This window comes from Atractosteus spatula, chromosome 12, assembly GCF_055471065.1.
Source record: "Atractosteus spatula isolate fAtrSpa1 chromosome 12, fAtrSpa1.hap1, whole genome shotgun sequence".
Lineage (NCBI taxonomy): Eukaryota > Metazoa > Chordata > Actinopteri > Semionotiformes > Lepisosteidae > Atractosteus > Atractosteus spatula.
This window is the reverse complement of record NC_142717.1, coordinates 34,786,069-34,800,797: the sequence shown is the minus strand read 5'-3', so window position 1 is coordinate 34,800,797 and position 14,729 is coordinate 34,786,069. Positions and strand designations below refer to the sequence as shown.

The 14,729-nt window shown below is 36.2% G+C and overlaps 1 protein-coding gene across 6 annotated transcripts in view; it reads left to right on the top strand.

Annotated features, from left to right (window-relative positions):
- Positions 1-14,729, top strand: part of LOC148822953 (protein MTSS 1-like) — a 74,984-nt gene that overhangs the window by 36,652 nt on the left and 23,603 nt on the right. For all 6 annotated transcript variants that reach the window (XM_088928661.1, XM_088928663.1, XM_088928665.1 and 3 more), the window contains exon 4: positions 13,343-13,427. In XM_088928661.1, coding sequence (XP_088784787.1) covers positions 13,343-13,427 — 85 coding nt within the window. The remainder of the gene's footprint in view (positions 1-13,342; positions 13,428-14,729) is intronic.

Genomic DNA, 14,729 nt, shown 5'->3' with positions numbered 1-14,729 from the left:
TAAGTGCCTGCTGTGACCTCTAAGCACTCAGGAGTCTTAAGACTGCTCTGTTTTCTCCTCCTCCATTGTTTTATAATTCTGCAACTACTGATTTTGTAAGACTGTATAGCATGAATACAGCAGTCTTCCACTGTTCTCTAGTACAAAAACAATTAATATCTGCCATTAAGGATTGTAAGTGTTTAATTTTCACTAACATTTGCCGTTACTGTATTTCATTTCTGCATTTTAATATACCCCCTTGTGCATTCTGGTGGATGTTGTTTTTTATATAGTTGTAGATTTTGGTAGCAAACTTGTACAGAGTTAGCAGTGGGTAGCTGTATTTTTTTTATAGAAAGTTATAACTTATTCAGCAGTAACAATTGTATGTCTGGATGACAAGTTGAACTGGGACACGGGAAAAAAACAAGAAGCAATCCAAACATACTATATTTGCATGCATGTAATATTCTTTTACATTTGGGAGCGTGGAAACAAATTAAAATCCATACAGTGTGCGTTGCCTCCTATGCATATATCCTGCATGAATTTGTAATTTTGTGGTTGTGAAATAAACAGTTGACCAGTGCTGAGTTTATATGTTCCCAGGTTTAAGTCCAAACACATTATCTGCCAGAGCCAAAGTTTGTATATAATTATAGTGGGCTCTGTGCTCTTAGGTTTTATGGCTGACAGTTTTTCTTAAAGCTATCTAGTACAAAGCGAAGTTATAAGGTAATAAGGCACAGTTTATTCAGATTGTTTTATAGGTACTCTGTCTATGATAAAGCCATTTTTCATTAATTTGATTGTTTATGTGGAAGTTTGTAGACTATTGGGGAAAAAACTAATGTAAAAACTAAATTTATAGAAAATTATTTGTCCACTGTATACAGTAGCTTTAAACATATTGTGTGCAGAGGAAGCAACTGTTTCAAAGCCCTCCTGATTATTCTCACAACTTTCAGCATCCAATCTGTGACTCTCTGCCACTACAGAGGCAATAATGTCTGTAGCCTACACATTTCATGCTAAAACAGTATCATTATTATTGGGATTTTTGACATATGCAGACCAATGTAAGGGGGGAAATCAAAACAGAAGTATATTTATGTAGATGTGGTGTTAAATGTATAAATGTGGTATCATTATAAAGGGTTATACTGAGATTTAACAGTTTGGTAACAACATCACGTCATCACATCACTTTCAATAACTGATTATCCAGTTGAGAGTTATGGTGGCCAGGAATCTATCCCAGGAAGTATTGGGTGCACCCTGGCTGGGAAGCCAGTCCATCGCAGGGTGCACACGCACACAAGCACACACAAGCACACACAAGCACACACACGCACACGCGCACACACACACACACACACACACACACACACACATATACATTTACAGCAGTGTCAGTTTTCCCAGAAGCCATTTCATCTGCCAGTATGTCTTTGGGCTGTAAGAGGAAACTGGAGCACCCAGAGGAAACCCATGCAAACACGGGGAGAAAATACTTGACTCCACACAGATAACACCCCAGAAATTAAACCCAGGGCCCAAGAGCTGCAACGCAGCACTGCTAACCACTGCACCTCCATGATCCTCCATGGTCACAACAAATGAGTAGAAAATCAAAATAGCCTCAGAGGGAAAATAAATATCTCCAACCTGAATGTAAGAATAGGCACTAATAAAGAGCTGTGCAAAATTATTTTGTTTTGTATATGAAGACAATACAGTATATATTTCCCCACCCGAGTTCAAGCTTACATTTAGCTTGGTTTTATTTCAGAACTATGTAGTCAAGTTGTTAGAATGACATTTACTTCAAAGGAGAATAAAAATCACACAGACAATGTACTAGCAGACATGAAGCAAAAGAACAGAAACAACAAAAGAAGCATTTAAATAAAGTGTTTATTTAAGATTAGTCATATTTAAAGTCTCAAGTGCTGCAGGATGACATTCCCAACAAAAGACATCTATTTGCTGGCATATTTTGTTAACAAGCTCAGACATTATGGAAATATTTTATCTTGACTCATCTTCTGCTCACCTATGTGGAATTTATTGTAGGAGAACTGTTTTTTGGGTATGCTATAGAGCCTTTTTAGGAGAATAAAAAATGTCTGTCAGTACAGTGGCACAATCACAAGAGAGTATAATGGTAAAAATTGTGTGCTAAAGGTATTATACTTACTCTCCTTCTCTGTTGGAGTTGTATGCAGTGCTTTTTATTTAATATTTAATGCAGGATTTTTTATGGGTTGTTTTTTTTGCATGCTCCAAGGCTTTGCTGTCCTGTAATGAGCTCACTGTGGGTGCCTGAGCTGACAGAGACCCTGCCATATCAGAGGAATGAAGGAGAGAGGATAATGAGGGAGAGAGCACTCAAGTGCTGCAATGCAGTGATAATCGTGGGGGCTGACGTCACAGCTATTAATAATGACTGCTATTCCATACATCAGCTTTTTTTAAGGTACTGGCAGTCAGAGTCGAGCGCCAGGGATATTTATAGGTTGAGGTCACGGGATGAGTGTCTGGCAGTCTAGAAATGGTTCTTAAAATATGAAACTAGCTGGCAGTGGAGAAAAAGGAAACATCTTTACAGTAACTGCTGTGAACCAAATCCTGTCTTTTGACTTGCTTTTAGATTGGTTTGAAGTGTTGTTAAGAGCAACCAAGAAGTGTCACAATACAGTGTGTATAGCTTTGTGTTGCTGTGACATTTAAAAAAAAAACAGATATCGGAAGGAGCGCAAAATATCATGCATAAAAGCAAAAAAAAACAACTGTTGTGCACTTTTATTGATTCAATAACCCAGGACCAGCTGAGGCTCTATGCAGTAGTGTAGTATTTGCAAAATAAGAACGCACATCCACAGCCACTGCAGCAGTCTCCACGGAAACCAGTGAGTAGCGTGAAGCAGCTTATGATCTGTACCCTGCTGCTTCCTAGGATGACGTCGTAACAGACTTGGAAGTTGTGAAACAGGAGATAAATTAAGAATCCTTCTCTGAGCTCTTTCGTGTTGTGTCCAAATAGAAATTTCATCCCTACCCTTAAACACGTGTGACCAAGTGAGAAACGTAATTTTAGAAGAAGAAAAACGTTAAGGTGTCAGGGATTTGAAAACTCTTTTAGAATTTTATAAAACTCGCTACAAAAAGGAGCAAAAATGAATCACTCATTTTATTTTTCTACAGCACCTTTCAATTTTTTTAGCAGTCTTTCCTTATACTATACATAAAAAATACAGTAAACACAAAAACAAAACTGCATTTAATTGTAAAGTTAAATGAAAGAAATAGATTATGAATTAAAGGCCATCAAAAACATGTAAGTTTTAAGGTGGGATGGGGGAATGGTAACTCTTGAAGGTACACGGAAGACAGACCATGCAGTGCCTAGTAGGTTATCGAGAGAATTTTAAAGTCTATCCTGTAAGAGGCTGGTAACCAGTGCAGATTTTTCAGCACTGGAGAAATGTGTTCAGATTTTTTTGACACGATCAGCATTGGACCAGCATGGTTCTGCACATGCTGTCGTTTCTGAAGTAATTTCTTGGATGAACTGGCTGAACAAAGCATTGCAGTAGTCTAACCATGTGGGAATAAAACATTGAACTAATTTCTGAGCTTCACGAGTTGACAGGTTGCTGTGTTTTGAGTTGCAGTTCAAGGCCTGGCAATAGCAAACTGGTTCACCTAGTTACAAATTCACATAATTTAACCTTCCATACTATAGCTAACATGACCCCAGGCATCTGAGCTAGTAGAATGTACTCACAGGACACCCCATCCGGTTGTGTAACGCTGACTTTTGGAAATGGGTCTTGGTTCTTGCAGGACAAGTCTGTTATATTAGTACAGCTGTTTCCTGTTCACAGTATGAAAAGGCAGCTGGCATAATGGCTTCGAGTCAGAAAATGCAGCTTGTGTGTTCCTTACAGAAGTATAGCAGTGAGACAGGATGAATAACTGGCAATTCAAGTTGGAACATAAATCTAGTAAAATAATTGGCTATTCAGTTTCTCAAATTGTTAATGTTTTTTTTCTTACTTTTTTTATTATTTGGGGAATATATCCCGTTACTCTGTTTCCATGTAGTCTTATAGGAACTCACAATAATCATGCCTTTCTCTGAAATAGAGGATTTAGGTCTATTGTTCCTTTAAACAGTGGTAATGAACTTTGCAGTTTGCAATAAAGCAGAACATTAGAAACCCACATCATTGTATTTGCGTCAACTCTGCCTATTTATTCAGTGGCATGAGTCACATTTGTAGTGATGTCAGCTGTTTTCCTGTAGCTGTGCTTAGGTATTCTTTGTTGAACTGTATATTTAGACAGAAATGCCTGCTATAATTATAAGACTGATTTGATTTTATCAGAAGGGTCTTTTTGTATAAAGAGTAAAAGGACACACTACTTCTTGAGCATTGCAGATTTAATATTATATTAAGGTGTAGTAGTCTCCACTTGCTCAAATATACTGGTCGAATATATTCAAACCACACTTTCATTCTGCTAAAATTTGATCAAGAATTAATAGTGAATGGATAAATGCATTCTTGAAGATAATTCAGTAGAAGAACAGAACAGATTTTTTGGAAAGTTCAAAGTTCAAACAGTGGTTGGTCATATGGTTTAATATATAAATTAAAGCTACGGATAAAGACTTTACAGAGGGGTTAAAATACAACATTCAGTTAAGAAGAAATACAAGCTTAGGTCAAAATTTTAGATCTTGGGTCTTAGAAAGGCTGAGAAAGAATATTGGATTTCTTTTCCTTTTTTTCCCAGCACTGTAGTGCAAAGTAAAGAATGATGTAGATTGTCTCAAAGATGATCATCGGTAATGAAAGGGAAATGTCTAATGTATTGAATAGGAAGAAAAAAGTGCCATAATTCCCATTGCTGAAACTGTCCTGCATGAAATAGTATTAGCATAGAAGAAGCAGAAGTGTTGCAGGTACTAGAAGCACTTAAGATAAACACATCTCTAGGCCCTGGTGACATTTTACCAATTATATGAAAGGTAATGTGGGATGTGTTTATAGACCATTAGTTAAACCCATCAATCACTCAAGATGGAGGTAATACCTGTTGACAGGAGAATTGCTAATGTAGCGCATAAAAACCAAGGAATTATAGACTACAAAGTTTTATTCCTATTACATATAAGGGCATGGGGACAATAATTAAAACTAAACTAGAGCAACATGTCTATGGTAATAGGATTCTAAGCAATGGCAAATTACAAAAGGTAATATAAAAGTTATTTGAACAAGCAATGGCAATAATATATACACAGAGCACATGATTTACAGAAGGCTTTTGAATAAAATGTTTCATAAACGTAGTTCTTAATTTAATGGTTGTAGCCATCCAGGACTCACAGATGACACCAAAAGAAAGGATTACCCAATATCGTGTCAGCAGCAAATGAAAACAAAAAAGACTTAGACAATACTGAACACTGACAGATGACCTTTAATGCAGAGAGGTGCAGAATGTTACACAAAGTCAGCAAACAAAATTGTACACTGACAGATGACCTCTAATGCAGAGAAGTGTCGAATGTGACACAAAGTTAGCAAAAAGATAAGATAGAAATGTAAGATGGCGTACACTGAGCATATTTGTGGACACCTCATTGCAAAATGATACTGGTTAAAGGAAACTAGGCTTTTCCGTCTTGAACAAGTCTGCAAGGGAACATGATTGAAATATTCTGAATTTCCAAAGGCATCGATAAAGCTTTATTGTTAACTTTTTGCAAAATACACAGTGGTGACACAAAATAAAGTAAATAACAGAAGTGACCTCATGTCATCTGTAGCCATGTTCTTATGAACTACTTATAATTTTGGATGGGGAAAAATATGTTTATAGGAACAACAAAAATATTAAAATAGAGCAGAAACTATAAACTTAGGAACGGAATCTGGAATAATAAAGCATCTTGTCTTGAGTCTCTCACAGATCTGATATACCGTGCAGTGATCTTTTTAATGAAGGCCTTGGACAGATGATCCCAACCACCTATTATAGCCACAAAGCGGGGAGAAAAGAATTCATAATATGCCCTGCAACTTAAGATACTTAATGAAAAGCATAGGTCCAGTGAGCTGCCTGTATTAAGTGACACTTCTCAGGTTTTTCAGTGGATACTGTTTCCCAGCCTATGGCGTTGAAGTTTAGCCTTGACATACAGGTATGCCTTTGCCTCATAAAGAAAACCATACAGCTTTTAGAGAGAAAGGTTTACCAGAACTAATAAACAGAAACTGTCATCTGTCTTCATGCTATGGAACTGCCACTGCAACCCATGAATGGCATTAGTGTGGATTAGTGGAATGATGTTACACTGTAAAGTAATACCCTTGGTTAAAAATGTAAAGCTCTTTTATTCACCTGCCCTAACTAAGTCTTCATGGGAGAAAAGAGAAACATGCTATAACATACTTGAGACCATACAGTTTTTTAAGGGGAGTGATCTTAAAGAAAGCTTTGCGCTGAAATGAGTTACTTTGTTGCTTGCTTGTATATGTTAGCAAAATTAACTTATTTAAAAGATTTTTTTTAAAAGGAAACACTGGCAGAGCTGTTTGTATTGGGAGTATCTTGAGTCAGATCCAATTTGTGTGATCGTCAAGAAAGCAGTTTTAAGAAGACTGATACCCCCTTTTAGGTAATTGATGCTCTCCCTCACTGTAAGAGGTAATTTACAGTCTAGTTGCTTTAAAAAGGGCAATAACAAAACCACTTGAACAATTAACAAAATTATCATTTCTAGCTTACAGGCATAGCTGCCACACAAAAAGACAACTTGTACAGTATGCATAATCCAATATGTTTCATACTGTTTTATTAGCACACATTAAAAATATTCAAGATCTCCTTGTTATACATTTACATTTCAAGGCATGTAAATTTAATATGTGAACAGAATTGTACATTATAGAAACCTATTTTACTTAAGGTAAATTTAACTAACTTAAGCTGGAAAAAAGTTTTTTTTAGAACCATTTCATATTAGCTACAAAGTCTGTCAGCAGATGGATGGATATAGAGATTAATGTATATCTGTATCCAGTATTAACATAATGTGTATATGTGTATGTATTCCTTATTGATATGTCTCAGATACATCTCGTGAAAAGAAAAATCTGAATATCTCTCTACAGTGATTACAAATAAGCTGCGCTTCATCCAGTACATTGGGCTTGCATATTTGTAGTTCTGCTATTGAATGTTCACTGTGAATGGTTCTCCCAAAATTGAATTCTTAATATGAAGTAGTATGTTTAAAAAAATGTTTCAGAAAAAAAATTATAAGCGAGTCTGAAACCCTTGTTTCATTGTTCATACTAGAGATCCCTCCCGAACAGTCAAGCAGAATTTAATTCCAATGTGGCTGTCCATACAGGATTTGCACATACTGAAAACCTCTGGGAAAAAAGTGTGCTGCAATACTTACTGTTTGGGGTCTTTTTCATTATTCTAGTCAGACTTGGCTTTCACTAAAACAAGCTAACATCACATTTGCAGCCAAGAGATGGTCTGCTTTATTCAGTAGATCCAAAGCACGTTAACCATGAAACTGCATTACTTTGCAGTAATCAAAAGCACATCTCACTTTTCAGAGTGAGGAAAAAGAATCTTGTTGCATATAATAAGCTCACCATTGGAGAAAAAATATTTTCTGTTTGAAGTACTTCCCCAGTGACAATGAAATATTAAAATACATATTGCAGTCTTTGCATTTACATGGCTTTGATTTGTTTAATACTTAACATTACAGCTAAACATTAGTTCAACAGACTTTGGACTTAACTGACAAACTCTGCTAAAGGGAAATAGTCTGTAAAATCAGAAATATCAGACTTTCCCTGCAATAACAGGGAAAAGCACAAATAAAAAAAACAAGGTACCAATACTACGGTTTGTAGGTTTAACATTCAGGAATATCATTGGTGCCCTACAGGGGTAGGTAATTTGCTTATGGTGGTAGTTGTTTGTGTTTAAGCTTTAGCTAATTTTATTCAGTGTAATTATGATACATGAAATTGTTTATTTTTTGCAGGAACACAACTGCAAAGGCATTGTGTTGATTGTAATTGTTAAAAAGTGAGTCAGAACATTTAGAAAGCTTATATATAGTATATAGTTTTTTCTCAGAAAACATGTACTTTGGGACTGATTGATGATGATTGAACAGACACCCCTTCTCCTCTACTAGTCTCTTTGTTAGGATTTACTGTATCTGAATCAACAGTAAAGTAATTGTCAGTACTACAGTATTTTACTTTTTTCCATGGATTATTATAATGGTGCATTCATACTTTAAAGAGAAGTGCTTAGTGTGCAGGATACAGTACTATCTCTCCTTACTCAATCTAATTCCACTTTGAAACGTTTACAGTACCACCTATTAGTGGTTACTGTGTGTATTCTTTCTTTATTCCCTTTACATTGACTGTTCTTGGTCTCACAACTATCAAGATGTCAAAACAGCTCTGTCATTCTATTATTTCATGGAGCGGTACAGCTTGTCTACATATACTACTAATCATGTTACGAAGTGCCAGGGTAGTTTAAGATACTGTAACTCAGTGTTGTGTTTAACCTTTCAAAAGCTAAATACATTTTAATACTGTAGATCAGTGGTTCTCAAACTTTTTGGACCAAGTACCACCCCTAATCCAACCAAAGCATCCAAGTACCACCTACAAGTCATGATCTCATAGGAACCCCAGAAATTCTCAATGACCAACATGAGCGCACGTGCACACACACTCACACATACATATAATAAATATTATAATAATAAACTTTTTTTGATATAGCGCCTTTAAAGGTGGCTTCTCAAAGTGTTTTACAGAAAAAAAAACATTAACAACAACTAATAAAAAAGCACCATTTCAGTGAGAGGGGTGAGCCTGTTTAGTTGAGCAAAGCAGATGTGAATTAATTTTTCGAGCCTTGATACAATTCACAACAGAGTCTAACAGATATTAAATCGTCAGGCATTTTCTTGACGGCAAAGGTCTCGCGGTGGATGTTGTAATGCGTACATTAATTTCTGGAGCAACCTCTCTAATTTGTGCAACTACACCGTTATGTCGGCTTGTCATTACTCTAGCACTGTCTGTACAAACTCAGACCCATTTTATCCAGTCGAGGCCATTCTCTTCGATAAATTCATTCAGAAGCTGAAATATGTGCTCTCCTGTAGTTCCTGTTGGTAGCGGTTTACAGAACAGAAAGTCTTCATGGGACATGCCCTCAAGCTCGTATCTAACGTAAACGAGCAAATTGGCCAAATCGACTACAGACTCATCTAATTGCAGTGAAAAACATCTGCTCATCTTAACGCGCTCTATCAGTGTACTTTTGATATAATCCTTCATTTCAATAATTCTATGAGTTACCGTGTCTTTCGGAGGGGGCAGCAGGTCGAGCTGTTTAGCAGCTTTTTCTCCACACATAATACGTGTCAGCTCTTTTGCCAAGGTAAATAAGGTTCTTCAAAAATAGTGTAGCTTACCTGCTTTAGCAATACGCAAGCTTGCATTTTTCTGCATTTCCGTTTTTATTTCCGTATTTATTTAAAGTTTTTATTTCATGCGCATGGGAGCGAAACACAGAGACGCTCGGTGTATTTTTCTCAAATTAGATCAGTTCTTAAATATTTTTCTGGTATCACGCTTTCGTGTGCTCACAAGATTACCTGCGTTCGTAGCACGTATTTCTATGCATTCCTGTGTTTAGAACGTTGGCATAGTTCCAAAATCACGCACATTCTCCTTTCTCCCTATTTGCTGGAGATACAGTATATTTTTTTAAATACAATTGGTCACTTACATCCGTAGCACGCATTCCTATAGAGTGGTATAGAATTACAGAGTATCTCTTCTGTTCACTGAAGTATTAGCGCGCACTGTATCGTAGTACGTAGGCTGCGTATTCGACAAGTAATAAAATACAAAATATGAAAACCCGTCCCGATTTTTCAGCGCACACGACACAGTTCCAGGGTCATTTGGCGTACCACTTGGCGGCACTCCACGTACCACTGCCGGTACGCGTACCACAGTTTGAGAACCACTGCTGTAGATGATTCTTATTTAGAAGTTCTTTCCATACATTTTTGTATGGAAAGTGTAGAAACCTATGCTGTTTCTTTTCAGGAAAAAAATCTTTTTGTTAAGGAAATGGGAACACATTTTATAAATACAAATTGTGCTGTGTAATGACATCTTCCTTTGTACATGTTGTCTGCTCTGTGAGTTGATGCCTACCGCATCCTAACTCCTTTCTCTCTCTTCTTGTTCCTGTGTTAAAAAGATTTATGAGATGCATTGATTTGTCCAACTGTTTTTGTGAAAGAGCACAGCTGTATTATGTAGTTACTGCTGCCAAGATCGTGCACAGAGCAGGGGGTCATGTTTTTTCTATTCACAGAGCCAGCGCAGGACAAGAAGAAGAGTTTGGGGGGGGGGGGATAAGGTATAGACAAATTATTTTTTTCCCCTCAAGAATAATCATTAACTAGGATCACACAGGGCATTTGTCACCCACTGGGGGACTGGAAGTCATTCCTTGATGATATTTAATCACTCTCCTGAAACATGAGGAAAGATTTATCCCAGCCACAGGACCATGGAGATAATTCTCACTCATGCACTCTGTACTTAAGCAGTCGGGTGTAATAGATGTAATCAATGGAAACTTCAAAGGTAGGTTATTTTCCCTTTACTGGGAAAGGGAAGTGTTGTGATGTAAGCTTCACCCCCTGATGAATCAGAATTTTAGAGAAAATTACCTTTCCTGTAACTCGAGGTGGACTTGGTTAACATCCCCCCCATAGTTATAATAACTTAAATTAATTTAAAGTTTGCTGTACTTTATTATACAGTGTATGTTAAGATGCGAAGATGGTAAGGAAATGAATAGGACATATATTTGGGTGGGATGGGAGATCTGACTGTCGGAGACATCACCTTTCTTTATTGAGGAAGGTATTTTCTCTGAAAGTCTGCCTGTCTGGAATTGGTATGTTTTTAATTGGATATCTTCCCTTTCCTGAAGGAATCAAAGTCTTCTGCCAAAGTTTTTGGCATGTGGTGAAATTTTAGAATACATAACTTCCAAGAAAATGGGCAAGAACAAGAATACCTTAATATGCAAGCAGATGTTCAACAAAGCAGACTGGGAGTAAAATTAAATAATGTACAAACATCTTATAAATACTTAAACATTGCTTGTACAGTCCTGTTATAGCTCTTTGTCATCATAATAGGTGAGGTTAATAGGTTTTTTAAAGCACTAAAAGGATAAACGATCTAGATTGTCCCAAAACAAAATTCTGCAAAATACTATTTCTTTGATCTTAATCCTTCAATGGGAATGGCGGTAGTAGAATACTACAATGTGGGACAATTTGTATTCTGATTTATTTTAGTGTAACCTTTATCTGTACCTTAATTTCTCAAAACTAAATTCATGCTGACCATTTTCCTCCATCGCCAGCTTCAGAATTGAATGCTGCACTTTATCCTGCCCTTATGATTTGGCAGTGAAGTGAGCGTGGTTATTTAGTCTTACGTAATCTGAACGCGAATTCTGTTGCTTTTCATGATGTGCACTTTCAGCCTTCCAGCAGAGTATTCTCCACCTGCACCCCCCTCACCCCCCCTTGCCCGGATGCCCCTCATGGCTGTTTGCGGGTAGTCTGTAGGTTTAGTGGGGCAGGAACGGGACCGGCCTGCTGATGAGGTGTGGGGGGGTGCATGGACAATGGTGCTCAACAGAGTTCTTGTCTTCAGAACAGTGCAGCAGTCTGTGCAGCCAAGGGTTCTGCGACAGTTTTTATAATGAGGACTCCAGCTTTTTGTTAAGGTGTTTCTTAAAGAATTTTTCAAGCATTTTTTTAGCGTTTGCCCCCTCCCCCCTAAAACATGAGGTCATTGGTCGAATTTCTTTCACATTTAAACTTCGAATTCACAGAGATGTGGCTGCATTCTTTTCTCTTATTGCATGTTCCAGCTTATTGCAGGTCTTAGAAATTACATACTGTAGGTGAAGTTGAAGTCGTTGCTAAAATTCATAGTGTTTTGTGAAATAGACAATTTAAAAAATAAAGCTTGACTTTTTAGGGGCTATTTTTATTTGAAAGGGGGTATCCTATCTTATACTGTAAATACAGACTCTTCTTAAAAAACAGCTTTGACAGTTGAGGTTTGGGCAAACTGTGTTTACAGTGGCTATAAAAAAGTATTTATCTCCTTTGGTATTTTTCAAATTTTTTTCTTACATCATTGAATCAAAATGAATTTATTTGGCAGTTCTTATCACTGATCAACACAAAATACTCTAAGCTAAAAATAATAATAAAACAACTCTAAAGCTTGTTCTTAATTTATTATAAATTAAAGCAGACAAAAGTTGATTACATAAGTATCCCCCCTTTGTTTTAATAATTGGTAGAAGCACCTTAAGCTGCATTAACAGCTGAGTCTATTTAGATATCTATTTTTATCCTCGAGGTGCAGAATTTGTATTTTGATCATTTAAAAAACTTGTACAGTCAAAAGAAAAACATGATAAACTATGAAGTAGTGTGCTGCTAAATCATGCCCACGCAATGGATTAAAACTGCTGCTTAATTGTGAAATTTTCCACATCAAGGTTGGAACACAGAGATATCTTAGACTGGAATCTAATTTTGAACTACAAGTGTTAGGTATGCACATGTAGTTACTGCTACTTTCAACTCCTGTTGAGGATGATTGATGTATTGAATAATTTGATGCAATATTGAGGGATTAATTTGCAAGAGTAGCATGTAATGAAAACTCTGTTTTCCTGATGATCCTATGTTCATATACAACCTTCCAGAAGCTCCAGGATAAAATTATTAATAAATGCATACTTATGAACGAAATATATTTGGTTGTTTTTTTTTCAAATAACCTCATAAATCACCAACTCTTTAAGCACTTAGTTGAGACAATGACCAAAGGAAATTTGTGGCTCTATTATCTCTTTAGGACAAGCCAACTTTTAAAATAATTCTGTTGTCATTCTGTATTTTAGTTATCTGTTAAACATTCACATCAACAGTTTGTATTTTGTTTTGTTTAGATATTTCAGAGTTAATAAGAATAACTCCAGTTAAAGGTTCAGTAAAGAAAGTCCCAAGTGCATTCAGTACTTTAAATATATACCTTCACCTACAGGTAGACCTTCCTAAATAATTTGTAGGCATGATCAGTATTTAATTTCCAAACAGACGTCCAGATAGATTGTTTCTGCACTGTTTCTGACCAGTCTTTTTTTCTTTCTTCAGGGGGCACAAGAGACATTGGATCTGCTCTCACAAGGATGTGCATGAGACACAGAAGTATCGAAGCCAAGCTTCGCCAGTTCTCAGCGTAAGTCTGGTGTTACCACTCTAACCATAAATATTGCCAGAACTAGCTGGAAAAAAGTAGTAATATTATTTGAATAAATTCACTAGAAAAAAGAGTGTAGAATTGTTTTTGAGTGCACTAGACAATGTACAGTATAACACAATTGTATATAAATACAAAATAAATTATATAATATAAAAAATATAAATTAAATATAATATGATTTAACACCGTTAAAATTTTAGTTGGGTGTAACATTAAAAGTGCATGCGCTATACTGTGAGGGAGCTATATAAGGATTCAGATAAGTTTGCTTGTTGAAAATTGTCTGCTGTGGCTATAGATCTGAAAATCAATTGTAGAAGACTGGCTATCACTGCTGCACTTTACAGTAATCATGTTTCTATTTATCCACTTCTGAATCTCACACTTCTAATGGAAGTGATCTTCTGTTGAAGTGCAATGTTTGGTAGATACACAGAGTGCTGCTTATTTGTATGTCGGCTATTATCACTTTTTTGAATAGGAGGATATTGAGTTTGCAATATGCTGTACATAATAATATTGGAACAACAGTCTGTTGGTTTCCATTTCTTGCACAATCAAGAGTGTGTCTGCAGGTACACCCTTTCAATACCATTCCTCAGGCCTGCAGTGGGTTGCATTTTTCATTACATAGTGAACTGAGTATTATTACAGTATTTACATTACCTTGACCACACAGACTTGCAATAGGCATGCTTTCATTAAAAACATTAAAGGGCTGAAATCGTTGGATCAATGTTTAATATTTTCATTTTATATGGTAAAGTATTACCCATTTCCCATAGCATGCATTGACTCCTGGCTGTACTTTTTACTGTATAAAACTTCAGTGGTCTTTTGGAATTGAACTTCAGGCAGCTAATTGTACCACTTCTTGAAATGTATCCTTTTTTTTGCACAAAATAAATGATGGTATTGTTTATGAGCTCAAAGAGTTCAGTGAATTAAGTGGAAAGCATTTTCTGCATTATTTTCTAGCTGAACAACTGTTCTGTAAGATAGTTTCAAAGTTGCATTTAATTATTCTTGGGATGTCTGATGGAGATGCGTGAGGATACACAGTGTTTCAAAGCTCTAGAGTAGAACTAAGCTGTATCTTTAGTCATCTCAGGTTTAGGCTGAGGTATGATTATGCATTTTAAAGAATAGTTTTATTTATCCTTCCATTTACCTATGGGTTAATTACCCTCATCCTAGGTACCTGGATTTATAATGGAAAACTTAAAAATTAAGTTTAATTAATCATTAGATATTTCTTGACAGAAGCCTTTAGATTGT